At 49.3% G+C, this 22,142-nt stretch overlaps 1 protein-coding gene and 1 long non-coding RNA gene across 3 annotated transcripts in view; one reads left to right on the top strand and one right to left on the bottom strand.

Annotated features, from left to right (window-relative positions):
* The window catches only part of LOC144096781 (uncharacterized), an 82,151-nt gene that overhangs the window by 31,909 nt on the left and 28,100 nt on the right, over positions 1–22,142 (bottom strand). Inside the window, exon 2 of the long non-coding RNA XR_013306851.1 lies at positions 4,722–5,000. This is a non-coding gene — a long non-coding RNA (uncharacterized LOC144096781). The remainder of the gene's footprint in view (positions 1–4,721; positions 5,001–22,142) is intronic.
* The window catches only part of LOC144096778 (protein 5NUC-like), a 414,953-nt gene continuing 393,975 nt past the window's right edge, over positions 1,165–22,142 (top strand). Inside the window, exon 1 of one of the 2 annotated variants that reach the window (XM_077629663.1) lies at positions 1,165–1,559. In XM_077629663.1, coding sequence (XP_077485789.1) covers positions 1,194–1,559 — 366 coding nt within the window. In that variant the 5' untranslated portion in view covers positions 1,165–1,193. The remainder of the gene's footprint in view (positions 1,560–22,142) is intronic. The other variant, XM_077629662.1, reaches the window with a different exon arrangement.

Genomic DNA, 22,142 nt, shown 5'->3' with positions numbered 1-22,142 from the left:
TTCAATGTTCGCAATTCAGGACAGCGCTAATTGGAGATGTACGGGAGACGTCTTGGTCCCGCAGTGGGCGGAGTCGTGCTGACGGTGATGGTTTGAAATTCCACTTTATTTTCTACCTCCTGCTGATTGGAAGCTTCATTGGAGGATGAACGGTGTAATGTCGTTGAAGTTATGGCCACATTGATCAAAAGGTTCCGTAGGTGCTTTTGGCACGTTTTTTGCTGTGTTAGCGCTGTGGCCATAAGCATTCTGTCTAGCGTTGACTGATTGCTCTATTTCATCAATATTTGTTTGTGACAGCAGGGGCATTAAGCTATATATAAGACATTAGGCGACGCGCCGTTAAATATAGTCTTTCAGTCGAAGGTGAAGTCAGTTGGCGTGCTTTTTTAACGGTATATAGTGTCGCTCTGTAAATGCTTGCATGTCGTACAACTATGTCCAGAGCATAAGGTTATTGTCGGCAGGGGTTTCTTATTGAACCTAGTGTGTACTGGTGTATATCTCAGGTTTTTGTTCCTTCTGTGAATCACTGTTTGCGCACTAAAAATATTTATTGACACGGCTTTTGCTAGCTGAAATAGGGCGGTATTTCCGCAGAGAATTGTTAACATAAAGAAAAGCTTTCGAGTACTTACATAACTTGTAATCCTTTTAAAAAACTCTTATGGCAGTGTGTTTTGCATGCCTACAAACTCACCATTCGCACTAATCATCATGCTGAGCCGCTAAAAATTTATTAGCTGTCTAATCAGTATGGCTTTCAAAAGTTTGTGACGGCTGTTGGGACTAAGAGTTTGTGACTGAATACGCGTTCTCTCTATTTGAACTAAACTATTGTGACCAATTTCTAAAGTGTTCGCTGAAGCATCGACGTTCACGGATGGCGGCCCGGCAACGAAGTTGATTCATTTCCTCAAAGGTCTCAATCGAGACATTACATGGTTATGGTTCTTCGGTCATTTGCGTGCTTGCGGGCCGCTGCGCCACTTTCGCTCCCAAGTCGACCCGCGTGGCGCCGCCGTGCTCATCCGCGGTGCGGCTGGGCACTCGCAGCGCTCGCCGAGGTCACGCGCGTCTCGGGTCGGCATTCCAGCGTCCGATGTTTTCCGCGACACTCTCGAGGGGGCACCACTCGCGAGTACTTTCCCGGAACAGCCCTCCCATCTGCTCTCTCCCCGTCGGCCTAGCGCATGCCAGACGACCGTTACGAGCAGCGAGAGAAACGCAAGTGCCCCTCCCTTCTCGGTGCCCACGCCACGCCGCCACGTGAATGGGCGCTCCTACAAGCTGACTGCGTTGTCGGCGTGGGTGGCTGTGGTCTCGACCGGTTCTCATATGGCGTGCTGCGGGCGCAGTCCCTCCGAGTGATGATCCCGATCCTTCTCAGCTGGCTTCTGTTGGCCTGCGCGACGGCAGCAGCTCAGCCCTTCGACCTGACCATCCTGCACATCAACGACCTGCACTCGCACTTCGACCCCACGGACCCGTATGGCGCGCGATGCAAGCCGGGCACCGAAGTGCGGTGTGTGGGCGGCGCTGCGAGACAACTCCACCTGGTGCGTACTTTACGCTGCGCGTTCTTAGCTTGTACGCCGACACCGCTACACGAATCGTGTCGCTCGTGCGAGCTGTCTGTCCGGTCCGTCTGGATCCGAAGGCGCCTTAGGCGGGAAAGGATGGCTCGTCGCTTTGGGACGCTTCCTTCTGAAACGTCTTTAAATGCGCCTTACTAGCTCCAAGTCCTCTCTCCGCACGGTATTTTAGGCCAACGGTATAATAGCAAGTGCAGTGAGAGCCGTTGCGCGTTTTAAATTTGAACCCAAGACTACTTTAAAAAAGTGGTATTGAACTGACCGGTTTTACATGCGGTTTTCGATTGAGCCACGTTACTTCTAACAGCTCGCCGACGGAACCTAGTCGCCTGTGCATGATACTTGCAACGCGTTGTACGATTTACGGAGCGAACACGGAAGCAACGACAATGAAATAAAGTGCAAATTGACATAACGTAACGAAGTCACGAAGCGGTAAATTTTTATACAAAGCCACGTGCTTATTTTTTATTATTTTTTTACAAGCAGAACAGCGTCAGCATTTCCATATCGCTATCTGTCGGGGACAATGAAACATTGCTTGCACACGTCTCGGCTCCGGCAGATGAAGCAGACGCTTGGCTTTTCTATTTCTATATTGTTTTTCACAAACTAGAAGTGAGGTGCTCTCGAACAGAGGCTTACAATCTGTGGAGCGAGAGCAATGTGCGGCTAACTTGCCCCTGCTGAAGTGTTAGTCCGCGCCCGTTGCAGTGCTTCCCCAAGCTTTTGTTTCCACACATACCTGTATCACCTACGCACTGCAATGAGCTGCATACAGCAGACTGCGCACACGCTCAGCAGAGCACTTCTCGCGATTTATGATACAGTTCGAGACTCTAATAGCCCCATCATCAGACTTGTACGTAACGCGTTACAGGTCACTGATTACTTGTAATTGCGTTTTTTTCGAATTATTAACGGATTGATTAAATTTTGTAAGGTGTACGGCTGTCATTAATCCAATTATTATTTTGAGTGATTTATTAGTAGTAAACTGAATTCGTTTTTACAAAAGAAAGTACCCAGTGGTATAACTACGAGAACCTGAATTCGGCAGCAAACACTAGAGCAGCACGGCATTGCCTTGCATTAAAGCGACAACAGTCGAGCTGTATTGTAGGTGGACGTAGCTCGAACGGCCTGCATTTGACTAGCCCGTGTGCCGAGCTTCGAACTTGGCATTTCACCGCAACGCCACAACGGAAGTCATGTTTAGTCACCTTGTCTGTGGTCCCCACAAGCACGGACAACAGCGAAGCGCAGCGCTTTGCCTGACTTCGAGGTGGTGCGCATGGTCTTCCAATGCTTTCTTAAAGAAAACTTAAGTCTGGGATACTATTCAGTACCGTTACGATGTGTTCACAAAGGAAAATGGATAAATTGCCGAAGAAGGACTGGAGGTCAAATTGCCAAAGAACGTACTGCAGCAGACTGTAGATCAAGAAAGCCGCAAAAGCTAAATTTTCTTATTGTACATCCGGGCTGCGCTATTCAAAGATAGATTGAATAACATAATAACGACAATAATCGGTTACTTCTAAGCAACAGATCAGTTACTTCTCATTTGCTGCGACTGAGCACTGAAATCAGCAACATTTTAGATGCAGTAAATGTAATTATAATGGTTATTTGTTTTCTGTGACATGCATAAAAAAGCTTTCGACTCACTCGGATACCAACGTGTACATCATGAAACGGCGATACGTTTGGTACCACACGCATTCCTCTGTGACCACTGGTTTCACCATTTTCGTTCATATCCAGTAGAACTGCCACTCCCCCACCACGGCCAACAGATCTATTCAGGTAATACGTTTTATAGTTAGCCATTCTGAAAACATCATCTTCATTGGTGCTCCACGTTTCACTTAACATTATCGCAGTGAACTTGAATTCACTGAAAAAATCTTCTAAGGATTGTGTTTTATTCTTCACTGATCGTGCGTTCATGTGTACAGCTTTTAGCGATGCGGGCGAAAAACAGGAAATAATACGGTTTAAGTCAGCAGGAAGATGGTATTGGTTTTGCATCTTTATTTCTCTTTATTTTCCTTTATCGATTCGGCAAGCACAGCACTCATTTCAACTGTTCTAGGTCATCTTCTCTTTTGATATGGATGGCATCCATCCCTGCACATTTGCGGACAAGAACTTTTCCATTTACATGCCATACATAAAGATAACCATTTCCTTTTGCCCAGTCCTTCACCCGACGAAGCAGTTCTCTGTTGTACCAAGTAAGGTTTTCCTGGATGACGATGGGCGGATCATTCTTTTTTACTTTGTCTTGGCTGAAAGCCAAGTGTCTCTTGTCGCTTGTCGGGTAAAACGAGCGATAATACCTGGCTTCTTATCTTTCCGGGCAGGCAATCTGTGTATCGTCTGAATATCTGTTGCTGTTAGAAGCGGTACTTCAAGCTTGGGGGCAAGACTGTTTAATACAGAAAGCACATTTTCATCTGGTTGAAACGGGATACCGTGTATTTCTAGGTTAAGTTTTCTACTGCGGTGTTCGAGGTCATTAACATGTTGCTGCAGTTGTGCTTGTGCCGCCTGGGTCATATCGTCTTTCTCTTCTAATTCAGCTACTCTTTTTTTCAGAGCCTTGATTTCATTCTCGTGACGAGAAACCTGTCTTTCGAAGTCATCAAATTTCATGGACATGTGTTGAACAGATTGTTCAATTTGATCCACTTTTTTTGTTAGTTCTGGCAAACTTTCCAGTTTTTCTAGGATAGCCGCAAGAGTCTTCCGAATATCAGGTTCAGAATCAGAGCCATTGTCCTCTTTGCCTGTTAAAGGAGCCTTTCCTGCTCGGCATTTACAACAGCGCCACGCCTTTTTCGAATCAGAGGGCTTAGCTTGAAACGATTTCTCTTTTACCCCAGCACACTGGCCAAAATGGTATGCACAGTTACATTCCGTACAGATCACACGCGGAGCACTTTCTTGAATAGTTGATGCACAAGAAGAACATGTGCTGGACATAGTTTTTTTTTTTTTCACAAGGTCTGACAGTTCAACGCAACACAAAGCATAACGTTACGATGAGTAAGTTTCAAATAAGGTGGCAGCAGCGGCAGGAATAAACTGCATACAAGTATTGCGTAATATTTCACTAACCTGCGAAGACAGCAGTAGCTTTTTAGCGATGTAGTCGTGTCGCTGCCGCTGCTGCCAAGTGACCGCTGCCCCGATGTTCGCTCTTTTATCTACTAGATGGTCCAGTGTACGTCTGCGCAGATTTTGCCAATGCAGCGCCAAGTGTCCGATGACGCATTGGATGACGGTGGCCTCAGGTGGCCGCAAGTTCACAGCAGCGGGGACCGTTCGCAGTAGTACGCAGATTCACATCAGCAGGGGTGGTGTTCCTTGGACCCAGTCACAGGTGCATCCAGAGATCTGCGAAGACAGCAGTAGCTTTTTAGCGATGTAGTCGTGTGTATATATATATATATATATATATATATATATATATATATATATATATATATATATATATATATATATATATATATATATATATATATATATATATATATATATATATATATATATATATATATATATATATATATCGGAAAGACAGCATAGGGTGTAATGCGGCCGCCGTGCAGACCCGACAACCGCGCGGTCACGAGGTGGGGTGTAACATACTGCGTATCTGAGGTGTTACGGCGTGATTTAGCCGCCATCTTGAAATCTGAGAGCAGACGGAGAAACGGACGCGAAACGAGCAAACGTAAGTAGTAAGAGCTAGCGCTTTTGAGTTTCCGGCTCTGTGTTTCAGCGTCATTTCTTGCGTGTTTCTCCCGTTAATTTTATTACACGACCCGCTCATTGCTCGGCAACCGTCTTCGTCTGGAGCAGCTAGACTTACCTTGCGGTTCAAGCACGCCGCGGTGATGGGATCTGGCGCATCGCCGAAGCAAAACATGGTGACTATTTTTGGGGGCTGCAGCAGTAGCTTAGTAGGTCCAAGACATCCCTCACCTGCGCTCATACTATCAGCTGCTTAATTATTTTTTTCTCGTGTAGAGTCCTTCTGCTGGGTTCAAAATGAAAATCTTAGGTTTATTTCAGAAAAACAGGGGTGAACCGTACTCGAAAATTGTTTGGACGTGACTGCGCCTCATTCCGCTTTAGACAAAATCGAAATGTGGCTGTTCGCCCACTGCAGGGCAAATGCCTGTACCCTGTCTCCAACTAATCCTTTCCCTTGCCAGCTGCGGCCAGCGCATTATTGCAAACTTCTTAATCTCATCTTCTCGCCTAACTTTCTGGCGCCCACTGCTACGCTTGCCTTATCTTAGAATCGAATCCGTTCCCCTTAAGGACCAATGGTCATCTTGCCTTCGCATTACATCCCACTGTTTTCAGGTGATAGAGAATTGCGCAGAATTTAACCATGTAGCCTTCATTGATTACGAGGAACCTTGTGATTCAGTGGAAACCTTAAGTCATGGAGGCACTGCGGAATCAAGGTGTAAAAAAGTGTTAATGAAAATGCTGGAAGATATCTATAAGGACTGCACAGCAACCATAGTCCATCATAAACTCGGCAATAAAATTCCAATAAGGAAAGATGTCCGGCCGGGAGGCATGATCTCGCCAGTCTTAAAACAGGCGCAGCATAACTGAAGATTGAAATACACGTGTGAATAGACGAACGAACAAAAATTGGAAGGGACACTTCAGCGCCCCTTAAGGGCATGACGCGATAGCGTAACGGGTTAACTACCATATATGTAAAAGGTCATTCTCTACTTTATATTCAGAGGTACCTGAGAGTCCTCATACTTCTTGTTATGAACGGGATGCGCTCCAGCCAATGTAGATTAAGGCGCGGATTCCATCAACCGCGATGTCCACGGTGGCGGCGAGAGCAGCGGCAATTTCGACAGCGTCAGGTGGCCGACTACTGCTGAAAAAAAAAAGTGCCTGGGAAAGAGCCCGTGGGATTTTTATCACGCCTGGCTCACTGGAAATGACCTCCCTTTTGACCAATTTCCGGAAAAGTACGCCTGGGTCAGCAACCGACGATGGACAGACGACGGGGAATAAAAGGACGGCACGTCAAGTAACCTTGTCCGATAGGAGCCGGCCCGACTGAACGGAGCTCGAGGCCCTGGGAGCGCACGCATCTCATGCGATTTGACACGGGCAGGGAGCCGCTTGCGCCAGCTTGCCGCATTGCTGTGCAACGTTCCCCATCTTGGAGGAATGTGCCAGGTGTAGTATTGGCCACGGCCTCATGAAGGGGAGGAACCTTAAGTGATTTGCGGAGCGTGCTGAGTTAGAACGAAGGCTCTGGGCCCTGGCTACAAGGCTCATCGGCAACTATTTCGAGTTTTAAAATTTTCCGACACGCTTCGTTCCCGCCCACTCACTATATACCCTTTTTTGATGCAACCGCGCACAACACCAGGGCAACAGACAGCGCGTGTCTGTTTTTCGCTGTTCCATCACAAATGAGTAACTGACATGCCCAAGCTGCTGCCCGCCCATTACCTTTGGCTCCTCATTATTTGCCTAATTGCCTCTACTTTATCACTTCTTTTCTATCTCCTGGTTACGTTTCGATCCCTTATCACTGGTCACGTGTTTGCCCATATTGAGTTTTCATACTTCGCGCTAAGCTTTGGCTCCGTCCGCACTTCCGGTTTTTCCAAATGGGCGCCTACTTCCAGCGTTTTCAAATTTCGCGGCACTTTTGATCTGGCCGCGCCCACTTTTTGGACATTTCCGACTCTAATTGATTAACTATTCATTCGATTTCGAAAAAGTTTTTCCGGCAGGATCCTCACTTCATCCTCTTTTGATTAAAAACACTCCTTTGACGCTGCCCCTTCTGAGTTGCCCGCAACTGCTGCCGACACATTTTGCGGACACGATCCCCGCCGACATAGCCTAGTAAAGCTTTCGCCTTAACAAATACTGCTGAGAAGGATTCTGTCCCTCGTGACAGATCTCATATCACTGTTGGTTCTTCACCGGCGGCGATGAATGCGACATCGGACTGTTCGGCGTCAGAGACGTTCAGGGAGCTACCAAAAGAGGGGCGGAATTATCCGGATCGCCTCAAGCCGGAAATATGTATTCCATTCAAGCCGCGTCATAAAGGCAGCGATATCTGAATAATATCGTCCTCTTTTATCTTCCTCAGAGAGCATCTTGCAATGGAGCTTTGTTTGTGGGGATTTAGTGTCCTGAAGAGACTAAACCACCTGGGGTTCTTTAACGTGCGCTGACATCGCATAGCATACGGGCTTCCAGCATTTTTCGCCCATCTAAATACCACCGCCGCGGCCGGGATCGAACCTACACCTTTCGGGCTAGCAGCCGAGCCACATAGCCAATGTGCCACCGCAGCGGTCATAGAGTGGAACTGCCGAAGGATGCTTAAGAACCTGGATGACATAAACGGTACTTGCAACATACCAACCAAACATACTTTGCCTACAGGAAACACATTTAAAAACAACGCAGACAAATTTCCTGGAAATTTGCGTTGTTTTGCGGAAGGACAGCCACGGCAGTGTTCGCTCACGGGGGTCATTGCCATTGTGGCGCAAAAATCACCTGTCTGTCAAAGTATTTTTTTATCCACCGATTTAGAGGCGTGGCAATACGAACACTACTTTGCTTTTGGAAAATATAGGAGTATGCTCTCCGTATATCCCACCTAATCAACTACTATCTAGAAAATAGCTTGAAGAACTCGTTGAGCACCTCGCGGAAGCGTTCTTTCTGGTTGGAGATTTTAATGCACGTCATTCACTATGCGAATGCACAAGAACAGCTTCCCGAACTGCGCTAATCGAAAGACGTCGGTTGTCCTCTGGATTGTGTATATTTAACATAAAAGATCCAACACAATTTAACACTCACACAACAAATCCACGGCATTAGAGCTTGCAAACGGCTCTTCATGGCATTTGGAAAACCGCAGTGTGCTGTCATTAATAATCTGTATGATAGTCACCGCTTTTCCATTTTTTGAAACAGGTAGGAGAAATAAATTCAAGCATAAATCACCAAAGAATTTTAGAGAAAAGGCGGCTGCCTGGAAGATGCGCAGAGAACTCTGAGTTGCTTCGTTCAGCAATTTCACTCTTAGGCACAGACAAATTGCAACTCTACATTACACTGCAGGTCATCGGTGCTACCGAGAAATGCATTCCACAAACATCTGGCAAAATTCAAAACAAACATAGAGCATGGTGGAATGCGCAATGCAGTATGCTCGTGAGAATCAAAAGAAGCATGGTTAAAATTTTGCAGATATCTCAAGGTGGGCAACTTAATACACTTTAAGCGAACAAAAGCCAATGGCAGGCGCATCCGTCGTGAGTCGTAACGGGAAAGTTAAAATCCTTTTTTTTTATTTATATATACTGTTATACAGACTCACATAAAGGGTACCGCAGAATAAGGGCGCCGAAAGGCCAAAGTGCACAAGAAAAACATTTTGTCAGCACTGCTGGTGATTCACTTAGGCATCAACAAGATGCATTAGGGCAGAATTTTGAAGATGCGTCTAACCCGGTACCACGACACAGATTCCTTCAAATAAACAATAGCTGAAAAACCTGAAACGTACTTGCGATAAAAGGCCATCCACATGAGGGTACAATACTCCCCTTACCTTCCAGGAAATGAAGTTGGCACTAGGGAGCTGATACTGCTGATGTGATAAACAAGGATATACAATAAAGTTCTGCTCTGTTCCTAGTCACGTGGGCAATAGCGGGAACGAGAGCGCTGATGCAAGCGCCGCACTTGCCCGAAATGGTAAAGTAAAACCAGTAAACATACCGCATAGGGAATACATCAAGTTAGTGAAGAATAAACTGAGAGAAATATGGCAGGCTTTATGGGACAACGAGGTTAACAACAAGCTGCAATTTGTAAAGCCCGTCCTAGGTGAACGGAAGACCTGTAGGCACCAAGAACGATTTATTGAAGTAGTTTTGTGTGGTATACATACACACATTACACACAATTTCTTACTAACGAAACAAGCCGAACCTCTTTGTGAAAGATGTGGAGACGAACTGACACTATACCATAATTTATTCTCATGGGCAGAACTCGGAAAACTAAGAAAAAAGCACTTTACTAACCTTTATAATGAATACATTCCTTTACACCCAGCGCTGCTGTTAGGTGAAAATGCCATTGATAAGATGTCTTGTGTTTTTAGCTTTTTAAAAGAAGCAGGTGTTCTTGAGAAACTGTAAATTTTGATCCACGGCTTTCCTGTATTATATGATACTCTTCAGTCAATTTCTCATTCCTGAGAAGAAGGCTGAGGTATTTATTTGATCAGTTGGTTGCCTGAAGATCCTTGCCTAGCAAAGGATGGCGCCTGAGTTTACCTGACATTCTTTAAAGCTTTGATTATTAGCCATTTATAGCATTTCTTTCGTCTCTTATTACTACTAGAGAGAATTTATTCCTGACAAGGAGGCTGAGGTATTTATTTGATTGGTTGGGATCCTCAAGATCCTTCCCCCGGCGAAGGATGGCGCCTTTGTCTACCTGGCCTTCTTTAAAGCTTTTATTTTTAGCATTTATATCATTTCTTTCGTATCATTTCTTTCTTTCTCTTATTACTAATAGAAAGAATTAAAATTTTAAGTCCTCTACACCACCATGTTTCCTCCCATGTACAGAAAACAATTTTCCTAGACCTTGAGCTTGGCGCATGATAGCCTTAGCTGCCTATGTGCCATTAAACCCAACACAATACAACACAGCTGCAGTTCCCCCTGGTCTAATCGCGTCGTCAGTTACACGACGAGCCTTTACACCCTCTTCAGTTGTTGATGATGATGTTGGTGCCGTTTCTTCATCTTGACTTTCTTGCGAAGGAACCATTGGAGCTGCTACGCGCCACTTGCTACGCGCCGCGTCTTGGAGTCTCCGCTTGGCAAGACGTTCTTCTCTTTGCTCAGCCGTCTCCGCCGCTCATTTAGCCTTCTGGTGTTCATTCTTTCTCTGCAGAGCGGCCAAGTGCCAGGCGAAGAATCCTGGCTCCGAAGAATTGACCTTCTCCCGACGATACCCCCGCATGGAGCCGGCTGGAGTCTCCTTTTCGTCACCCATACGAAGCGATTGTGATACACCGAGTGTTTTAACCACAGTTTTTATACACACAGCCGCACATACGGAGTTCATCCACACTACCCGAAACGCAGCGGCGGCCGATCTCTGATGTCATGCGCCGCGCACCTGCTGCCCTTCTCCCGTTGCCGCGCATGCGCAGTCACCCGCGGCGCCTCGGCGGCGAACTGTGACGTCATGCGCCGGGCACCTGCGGCTCCTCTCTGGTTTCGCGCATGCGCACTATCGGCCTTCCAGGCTCACGGCGAAATGCTCGATTGGGTAGCGTAATGAAGCTCTCGCTAGAATAACTTCATCATCATAGTTATCGACCAGTCTACGCCCACTGCAGGGCAAATGCCTCTCCCATGTCTCTCCAATTAAGCCTCTCTTACAGCTGTGGCCACCGTATCCCCCGAACTTCTTAATCTTATCCGCCCGCCTAACTTTCTGCCGCCCCCTGCTACTCTTTCCTTCTCTTGGGATCCACTACCTAACCCTTAAGTACTAGCGGCTATTTTGCCTTCGCATTAAATGCCCTGCCTAAGCCCATTTCTTCCTCTTGATTTCAACTAGGATACCATTAACCCGTGTTCCCTCACCCACTCTGTCCGCTTCCGATCTATTAACGTTGCACCTATCCTTTTTATTTCCATACCTCGTTGCGTTGCTCTCAACTTAAGCTTAACCCGTTTCGTAGCCTGCATGTTTCTTTCCTATATGTGAGTAACGGTAAGATTTAGATGCTGTGTACTCTCGTCTTCAGGAATATTGGTCAACTGCCATTCATGAACCGATAGAATATACCATATGCGCTCCACCCCGTTCTTATTCTTCTAGTTATTTTCCTCTAATTATCCGGATCAGCGGTCCCGACGTTCCCTAAGTAGAAGACGTATTTCTTTAACACTTCCAGCAAGTCGCTACTAATTCTGAGCTGCTGTTCTGTTGCGAGACTGTTGAACATTACTTTGGTTTTCATGTTAATATCTAGACCCATCTTTCTGGTGTGCATATCTAACTCATTGATCATGCTTTGCAATTCATCTCCTCAGTGAGTTGTCAAAGTATTGACGTTAGCAAGTCGCCGATTACTTAGGCATTCTCTATTAATTATTATTCCCGACTGTTCAAAATCAAGGCACCAAAATACTTCCTTTGCTAGTGATACTTTTATTAACATTATTATTACAGGTGCCTTCTGTATAGATATGTGTAGAAGTCTTCGGCTAATTTACCTATTTTATTCATGCTTCTAATGAAGTTGCCCTCTTTCTCGCCAATGCATACATCTGGTTTTTACCTTTGTGTAGTTTCTTCATGCCTCATGTTTGTTCGCAGACATCAAAGCTGAAAATTACAGTGTGTCGGGTGCCAGCTTGCCGTTGCATACCTGCCAATCATGGCTGGTAATCGTCTCGGTGTCAGCCGCTCTCCTGAATACTAGACGCAATGAGAAAATACTGCAGCGGGTAGACGACGACGACGACGACGAAGAAATTGAGCGAGTGAACGAGTGGACGAGGAAGAAGACGAGAACTCATCTCTGGCTGTGTTCTGAGTGCCGCCCGTAGCTGTTCATTCGTTTCTGTAAATAACTGTAAATATATTCTTTCCCGCAACATATTTGGTGAAGGTGCGGCTTTCCTCTACGCCTACCGAAGACGGAGCTCCGCAGCGGCCGCCAGCTGACTTCGCTCACCATGACCCAAGACACCTCCCAGCAAACATCACAATCGGCAATGCCATCGCTCGTTCTTTCTTCCCCTCGTGACCCTGGGACATTTTCTGGCACCGACAACGTTGACGTGGACGACTGGATCAACATGTATGAACGCGTGAGTACGTACAACCGCTGGGATCCGACTCTTATGCTCGCGAATGTCATCTTCTATATAAAAGACACCGCCCGCGTCTGGTACGAGACTCACGAAGATGATTTGACCAGCTGGGACGTCTGCAAGCAGAAACTGCGCGAGCTGATTGGACGGCCGCTCGGCCGAACACTCGCCGCTCCTGAACGACCTTCCTACTTCACTCCACGTCGCCGTAACCCTAACGACTGGCGGACACCCGACGACAGACCCATTTGTTTCCTCTGCCACCGCATTGGCCACATCTCCCGTCATTGTCGCAATTATTGGTATCGTCGTAGCACATACAGTCATCTAAGCTCTCACCGCAACGATGACCAGCCCCGCCACTTCACGCCCCCTCCAGCCCAGCAGAGTGCTACCGTTGACGGGCAGATTTCCCGCTCCAGCCGCTCCCCGTCCCCCCTGCGTCGGCAGTCTCGTTCGCCCCTACGCCGTCGCTCCTCTCCTGGCCCCTACGGACGCTCGCAAGCGGAAAACTAGACGCTGCAGTGTCTGGAGGTGATGCTGCAGTACAGCCCCAGTCCCAAAATCCTCGCTTAGCCCTTCGCGCACACCAAAATTTGCTCGCTATTCATGTCGATGAGTCCCTGTGAGAGCCCTGATCGACACGGGCGCGCACGTGTCCGTCATGAGTTCCACCCTACGACGCCGCCTCAGAAAGGTACTGACCCGTGTACCCACAGCCGTTCTTTGCGTTGCCGACGGCGGAACGCCTCCTGTGGTTGGACTATGCACAGCCCGTGTGACCATATCCGGCCGCCATACATCCGTTCTATTCTCTGTTCTGGACCAGTGCCCTCATGACGTCATTCTTGGCCTCGACTTCCTGTCTGAGCATTCAGCCCTCATCAACTGCGCCACCAGTGTTGTCCAGCTTGACCTTCCTCTTTCTGCTGAGTCGGCGTCCCCAGTTGTACCTCGTCTTTGTGCTGTCGACTTTCTCCGTCTACCGCCTCAAGCCGCAACTTACATTTCTTTCTCATCTGTTCCCCCTGTCCCTGATGGCCCCTACGTAGTCACTCCGGACCTTGACGTTGCACTTACGCGAAGTATTGCGCTTGCGCACACTGTCTTTACAATGTAAGCAAACCGTGCGTACCTTCCGGTTCTGAACTTTGGCTCGTCTATCCAACCGTTCCCGCAAGGCATCTCACTCGCCACGCTGTGCCCTGCTGCCGAATGTGTCATATCAGTAGTGGACAGCTGCTTACCTTCTATTCATCAATGCCTGTTGCCTGCGGCAACATCACCAGAGAAACCAACGGATGACTACGCCGACATGATCTGTTCTGACCTACCAGCGATGCAAGCTCACGATCTTAGGTGCCTCTTATCTTTTCGCGACATCTTCGACTTTGATGCCCGTGTTTTGACTCGTACCTCTGTGGTGACGCATCGGATAAACACCGGTGATGCCACTCCTCTCCACAGACGTCCGTACCGCGTGTCCAGCGCTAAACGCACCGTCATAAATCAAGAGGTCGATAAGATGCTCGCAAAAGACATCATCGAGCCCTCGTCAAGCCCTTGGGCTTCTCCAGTTGTCCTGGTAAAAAAGAAGGACGGCAGCTGGCGCTTCTGCGTTGATTACCGGCACCTAAACCGCATCACAAAAAAAGACGTATATCCTCTCCCGAGGATCGATGATGCATTAGATTGCCTCCACGGCGTCAAATATTTCTCTTCAATTGATCTTCGATCGGGGTACTGGCAAATTGCCGTAGATGAAAAGGACCGTGAAAAGACCGCCTTCGTGACGCCTGATGGCTTATACAAATTTAAAGTCATGCCATTCGGACTCTGTAACGCGCCGGCTACCTTTAAACGAATGATGGACTCCCTTCTTCGCGGTTTTAAGTGGACTACCTGCCTCTGCTACCTAGACGATGTTGTGGTTTTCTCGCCTACTTTTGCCACGCACCTCGAACGCCTCTCCAATATTTCGACAGTGTTTCGTAACGCCGGACTCCAGCTGAACTCATCGAAATGCAAATTCGGTCGCCGCCAACTCACTATTCTCGGACACCTGGTTGATGCTTCTGGTGTACGCCCAGATCCAGTCAAAATTCAAGCCGTGAACGAGTTTCCTCTTCCTAGGTCGTCGTAAGATGTGCGCAGCTTTGTCGGCTTGTGCTCGTATTTTCGACGTTTTATCAAAGATTTCGCCGGCATCGCTCGCCCCCTCACCGACCTTCTTAAGAACGACACCCCCTTTATCTGGGGCCCTGCTCAAGAAAGCTCATTTTCCTCCCTCGTTCATTTGCTAACCTCTCCGCCCATCTTAGCCTATTTTGACCCGTCGTCTCCCACAGAGATTCGCACCGACGCCTCCGGATATGGGATCGGTGCCGTGCTAGCCCAACGTCAACAGGGCCAAGATCGCGTAATCGCTTATGCCAGCCGCCTACTTTCCGCCGCAGAGCAAAATTACTCCATTACTAAGCGCGAGTGTCTCGCCCTTGTCTGGGCTGTCGCTAAATTCCGCCCGTACCTGTTTGGCCGCTCATTCACTGTCGTCACTGATCACCACGCTCTCTGTTGGCTGTCTTCACTAAAAGATCCCACCGGTCGCCTTGGTCGCTGGGCTTTGCGCCTTCAAGAGTATTCATACTCTGTCATGTACAAGTCCGGTCGTCACCACCAGGATGCTGACTGTTTATCCCGATACCTTGTGGAGCCACCTGACCTCGAAGACGCTGAGACCCTACCCTGCCTCTTAGCTATCACTGCTCTCACCGATATCGCCAACGAACAGCGCAACGACTCATCTTTACAACCTATCTTTGATGGCCTCCGCTCTGCAAACCGATCTCCGTCTCTGCAACTTTATGTGCTCCAGAATGGCATTTTGTATCGCCGCAACCTACGCTCCGACGGTCCTCCGCTGCTCCTCGTCATACCCCAACATCTACGTTCTTCTGTCCTTGAGGAATTGCACGATCTGCCAACAGCCGGCCACCTTGGCGTGTCCCGCACGTACGCTCGAGTGCGGCACCGCTTCTTTTGGCCTGGTCTGTATCGTTCTGTCAAGCGTTACGTTGCCGCTTGCGACCTGTGTCAACGCCGGAAAAGGCCCTCCACTTTGCCTGCCGGTCTTCTACAACCCATCGACGTACCTCCGGAACCTTTTCACCGTGTTGGCCTCGACCTTCTTGGCCCTTTTCCCACGTCCCTCTCCGGTAACAAGTGGATCGCTGTCGCAACTGATTATACGACTCGGTACGCCATCACGCGTGCTTTGCCCACTAGCTGCGCTACCGATGTCGCCGATTTTCTTCTCCAAGACGTAACTCTTCACCATGGCGCCCCTCGTAAACTGCTCACCGACCGCGGTCGTTATTTTCTGTCCAGAGTGATTGATGACATTCTTCGTTCGTGTGCGTACGCAGCACCAGCTCGCGACAGCTTACCATCCACAAACCAACGGGCTTACAGAACGGTTCAACCGCACGCTCACCGATATGTTAGCAATGTACGTCTCACCGGACCACCGCGATTGGGACGCAGCTTTGCCTTATGTGACATTTGCGTATAACTCTTCACGGCATGACACAACAGGCTATTCCCCTTTCTATCTTTTGTTTGGTAGGCACCGCCTATTGCCTTTGGACACACTCATGCCGCCTTCTTCAGTCCCCACCACTGCTTACGCTCAGGACGCCATCGCCCAGGCCACGCTGGCTCGCCAAATAGCCCGTAGTCGGCTCCGTGCCTCTCAAGCTTCCCAGAAGTCCGCCTACGACCGCCGGCACCGGGCCGTCGAATATCACCCCTGATCACTCGTCCTTCTCTGGACGCCGTCGCGCAGCGTCGGTCTCTCCGAGAAGCTCCTTTCTCACTACCGTGGTGTGGTATTGTATTCTGTAGTTATGTTTGTATAAACTAGGTGGCGCTAGGCATGCGCCCTATCTGGTCAGCTGACTCGCACATCTGTATATATATTCATCATTGAACTGGAATAAAAGGGAGTTGGTCGAAGTAGGTACGTGGCGGGTGCTTGACGTGGTGGTGCTCCGGCTGCTCCGGGCAGTCGGACCGGGCAGTTCCCCAACGGTACGGGATACAACAGTTGGCGACGAGTGGTGAAGTAACCGAACGCGGAAGCAATGAGCCTGCATCAACCGCCCGAGTTCCTGCCGACGCCCGGGAAGCCCGCCATTCCTTACACGCAGTGGCACCGCCTTTTCAAGAACTATCTCCTGGCGTCCGGGAGCGACGCTCACCCACCTGCGCGCCGTAAAGCTTTGCTGCTACACTGTTTGGGTGTGGAAGGCCAACGCTTGTACTACGCGTTGCCGGAGGAGAAATCGTCGACGCCGCCTACAGAAGGAAAGGAAGGAAGCGGTACGAGCGACGAGTACGATGCAGCGGTGGCTACGTTGGACGCTTACTTCACTTCTAAAACGAACGTCGTCGTGGAGCGGCATCGGTTCGGACAACGCACCCAACTGCCCGGGGAGACTGCAACAGCGTTCGTCACGGCGTTGCGTGAGCTGGCATTAAGTTGCGACTTCGGTAAGCAGGCTGACGATTTTATTCGTGACCAACTTGTAGCGAAAACGTGCAACCCTGTTCTTCGGGAACGCTTACTGCTTGAAGGCACTTCGCTCACTCTTGAACGCGCACTGGCTATTGCAAACAGTATCGAAGAAGCCACGAAATACTCACTTGAGCTGCAGTCATCGGCTGCGAGCGTTCAAAAGGTCGAAAAACATCGGATGCCATGCCGCTCAGAAACGCAGTTACCGCGTTCGCAGCAGCCGAAGTCCTGTTTCCGTTGCGGGTCTTCAGGGCATCTTGCAGATTCCAAGACATGCAAGGCGCGGGGTAAAACTTGCAGCAAATGTGGCAAACGAGGACATTTTCAGCGTGTCTGTAGAAGCGGCATGCCTGACGAAAGGGCCCTTGCTGTCCGAGAAGTCGACACCTGCAGTGCATCCGGCGATCTCAACGTGTTGCTTCTCGACCGGCAGTGCAAAGGAGGGATACACACAGAAGTCTTCGTACAAGATGTTCCTATACGTTTCCTCGTAGACACGGGTTCTGCTGTCTCCATTCTGTCGAACGCCACGTATTCAAGGTTGAAACGCTTCCCTTTGCAGCCAACATCAGCGTCACTCTACGATTTCTCTCGCCGCAGAATAACCATCGAGGGGTGTTTCACGGCGCCAGTCATCTTCCAGGATCGGCAGGCCGACATTCTCTTCTACGTCGTCAAGGACGGTACTGACATTCTCGGCATCGACGCTGTCGAAACGCTGCGTCTGCAAATCAACGGTACGTCATTGCAATGCACCCATATTACGCAAGCGCCAGAAGGCCTTGACCGTGAACTGTTTTGCCAGTTTCCGCACTTGTTTGATGGCAAGTTAGGGCTTGCAACAAATTTTGTCCATAAGGTCAAGATAAGAGAAGGAATCACGCCTGTTGTTGCTAAGTTGCGGCGTTTGCCATTTTCAATGCGAGACCGAGTACGCGAAGAGCTGCAGCGCCTTGAGCAAGAAGATGTCATAGAAAAGATTGACACGTCTGAATGGGTGTCTCCAATCGTAGTAGTAGCAAAGAAAAACGGCAAGATAAGAATTTGTGTCGATCTGCGCGAACCAAACAAAGCGATTGTCGTTGACAAATTTCCACTGCCGCACACGGAAGAAATATTGCACAAACTTCATGGCGCAAATTACTTTTCAAAGATTGATTTAGCAGCTGCATATCACCAAGTTCTGCTAAGCCCTGAAAGCAGGGAACTGACTACCTTCATAACCGATAGTGGACTGTACAGATTCAAGCGCGTCTGTTTCGGTCTTGCATCAGCACCGTCTGCGTTTCAGAAAATGATGGCCACTATTTTGCAGAACTGCAAAAACACTTTGTGCTACATAGATGATGTCATTGTGTACGGAAGCACACGTGAAGAGCACTTCAAGAATTTGAAACAAGTTTTGCACTTGATTGCAAAGGCTGGATTGAAGTTGAATGACAAATGCATTTTTAATGTGCAAGAAGTCGACTTCCTTGGTCACAGTTTCAGTCACAAGGGAATACGCCCTTTACAAAGTAACATTGACGCCATCAAGGCTGTGCCAGCCCCAACAAATGTCGGTACTCTGCGCTCATTCTTGGGCATGGTAGGCTACTACGCCAAATTTATACCTGACTATGCGGTGGTTGTCGAGCCTCTTCGAGAGTTGCTACGTAAGAATGCCACATTCACATGGAACCCTGCAAGACAAGCTTGTTTCGAGCAACTGAAATGTTCCCTGGCCACAAGATGTTTACAGCTATTTGATCCTGCGGGTGACATTATTGTCACTACGGATGCCTCATCCATTGGCTTGGGAGCAGTGTTGCAACAGACAAGGAATGATGAACTGGTGACGATTGCTTTTGCTTCTCGCAGGCTTACTTCACAGGAACGGAAGTATTCTGTAGGGGAATTGGAAGCCCTTGCTTGCTTGTGGGCATGCGAATATTGGAGAGTGTACCTTTGGGGTCGTTCATTCATATTACGCACCGATCACCAGGCTCTGGTCACACTCCTTAGTACAAAGGGAGTAGGTCGCCGACCGTTCCGGATTGCGAGGTGGCACGCCAGGCTGTTGGCATACAACTTCACGATTGAATTTCACAAGGGTGACAAGAATACTGTTGCTGATGCTCTTTCAAGGATGCCCCTTCCAGGTCGTGTGGAGGAAGAGGAAGAAGAGACTGTTTGTCTCTTGACACCACCTCTGCAGCCAGTTGCATTCCCATCTGCACCATGGCAGAAGCTAGGCATCGATATTGTGGGCCCTTTTTCCGAAGTGCCGGCAGATTGCCGTTTTGCCATTACAGCCATCGATTACTACAGCAAGTGGCCTGAGGTTTGTTTCTCAGCAAGGGTGACAACTGCAACAGTCATCTCCTTTCTGCGAAGCATCTTCAGCAGGGAAGGATATCCAGACGAGATTGTGAGTGATCATGGTGCTCAGTTTACAGCCTTGGAGTTTGACAGTTTCCTCAAAGAACGTGGCATCGCTCATACGTATTCGGCAGTCTATCATCCGCAAGCTAACGGGCAGGTAGAGAGGTTTAATCGAGTACTCAAAGAGTACGTTCAAGTCTGCGCACAAGAACATCGGCCTTTGAAGGAAGCTATCACCGAATACCTGGGAGTCTACCGTTTCACACCGCATGCGACCACAGGAGTGAAGCCTTCCGTCCTTCTTCACGGCCGTCATCCCAGAACAAAACTTGATCTTGTAGGAGCGCCAGGTAAAGAGTTTTTTCAAGATCCGCAGGCAGCGATGAAGTCCATCCACAGCAGAGTAGCACAAAGGCAACAAGCAAGTAAGACTTACACTGACCGTCGACGAGCTGCAAAGTACTCTCCATTAACAACAGGTCAACCGGTGAGAGTCAAGTTGCCTGGTCACGTGCCTAAGGGCGCTCTGAGCTACTCGAGTCCATTCACCATTGTGGACCAATGTGGTCAAGATACCTACAAGCTCAATGATGGCCGCACATGGAATCGGAGTCGGCTGGTACCTTGCCCCCAACCAGTTCCACCACCTACAGTTCCGAAAAGTTGTTCGCCTGAATCAGCAAAACCACTTGGCGAACCACAGCAGGAGAACCACGACCCACCCCAGCAGCCATCTGTTCAGACGCCAGTTGAAAGGGACGTTCCAGGACTGAGGCATTCGACGAGACAAAGAAGACCACCAGTGTGGTTTAAAGACTATGAAAGACATTGAGTGTTTATTGTGTTTTTCCAGTGTTAGTTGCTAACTCTTTTGAGGGGGAATAATGTGGTATTGTATTCTGTAGTTATGTTTGTATAAACTAGGTGGCGCTAGGCATGCGCCCTATCTGGTCAGCTGACTCGCACATCTGTATATATATTCATCATTGAACTGCAATAAAAGGGAGTTGGTCGAAGTAGGTACGTGGCGGGTGCTTGACGTGGTGGTGCTCCGGCTGCTCCGGGCAGTCGGACCGGGCAGTTCCCCAACGGTACGGGATACAACACGTGGCCCTTACCGTGTGGTGCGCCGAGTCACCGACGTGAACTATGAAATTGCTCCCCTTGCGTCCTCGCCATCGTCCTCTGGCCCCTCTACCGACGTCGTCCATGTATGCCGCCTCAAACCTTATCACGACGCTCCTACGCCACCACTCTAACGCCGAGACGGCGTTTCATCAGCCGGGGGTCCTGCAGCGGGTAGACGACGACGACGACATTGAGCGAGTGAACGAGTGGACGAGGAAGAAGACGAGAACTCATCTCTGGCTGTGTTCTGAGTGCCGCCCGTAGCTGTTCATTCGTTTCTGTAAATAACTGTAAATATATTCTTTCCCGCAACATATTTGGTGAAGGTGCGGCTTTCCTCTACGCCTACCGAAGACGGAGCTCCGCAGCGGCCGCCAGCTGACTTCGCTCACCATGACCCAAGACGCCTCCCAGCAAACATCACAATCGGCAATGTCATCGCTCGTTCTTTCTTCCCCTCGTGACCCTGGGGCATTTTCTGGCACCGACAACGTTGACGTGGACGACTGGATCAAAATGTATGAACGCGTGAGTACGTACAACCGCTGGGATCCGACTATTATGCTCGCGAATGTCATCTTCTATCTAAAAGAGACCGCCCGCATCTGGTACGAGACTCACGAAGATGATTTGACCAGATGGGACGTCTGCAAGCAGAAACTGCGCGAGCTGATTGGACGGCCGCTCGGCCGAACACTCGCCGCTCCTGAACGACCTTCCTACTTCACTCCACGTCGCCGTAACCCTAACTACTGGCGGACACCCGACGACAGACCCATTTGTTTCCTCTGCCACCGCATTGGCCACATCTCCCGTCATTGTCGCAATTATTGGTATCGTCGTAGCACATACAGTCATCTAAGCTCTCACCGCAACGATGACCAGCCCCGCCACTTCACGCCCCCTCCAGCCCAGCAGAGTGCTACCGTTGACGGGCAGATTTCCCGCTCCAGCCGCTCCCCGTCCCCCCTGCGTCGGCAGTCTCGTTCGCCCCTACGCCGTCGCTCCTCTCCTGGCCCCTACGGACGCTCGCAAGCGGAAAACTAGACACTGCAGTGTCTGGAGGTGATGCTGCAGTACAGCCCCAGTCCCAAAATCCTCGCTTAGCCCTTCGCGCACACCAAAATTTGCTCGCTATTCATGTCGATGGAGTCCCTGTGAGAGCCCTGATCGACACGGGCGCGCACGTGTCCGTCATGAGTTCCACCCTACGACGCCGCCTAAGAAAGGTACTGACCCGTGCACCCACAGCCGTTCTCCGCGTTGCCGACGGCGGAACGCCTCCTGTGGTTGGACTATGCACAGCCCGTGTGACCATATCCGGCCGCCATACATCCGTTCTATTCTCTGTTCTGGACCAGTGCCCTCATGACGTCATTCTTGGCCTCGACTTCCTGTCTGAGCATTCAGCCCTCATCAACTGCGCCACCAGTGTTGTCCAGCTTGACCTTCCTCTTTCTGCTGAGTCGGCGTCCCCAGTTGTACCTCGTCTTTGTGCTGTCGGCTTTCTCCGTCTACCGCCTCAAG

The sequence above is a fragment of the Amblyomma americanum genome, chromosome 7, assembly GCF_052857255.1.
Source record: "Amblyomma americanum isolate KBUSLIRL-KWMA chromosome 7, ASM5285725v1, whole genome shotgun sequence".
Lineage (NCBI taxonomy): Eukaryota > Metazoa > Arthropoda > Arachnida > Ixodida > Ixodidae > Amblyomma > Amblyomma americanum.
The sequence above is the reverse complement of the archived record's forward strand: the minus strand, read 5'-3'. Positions and strand labels throughout refer to the sequence as shown.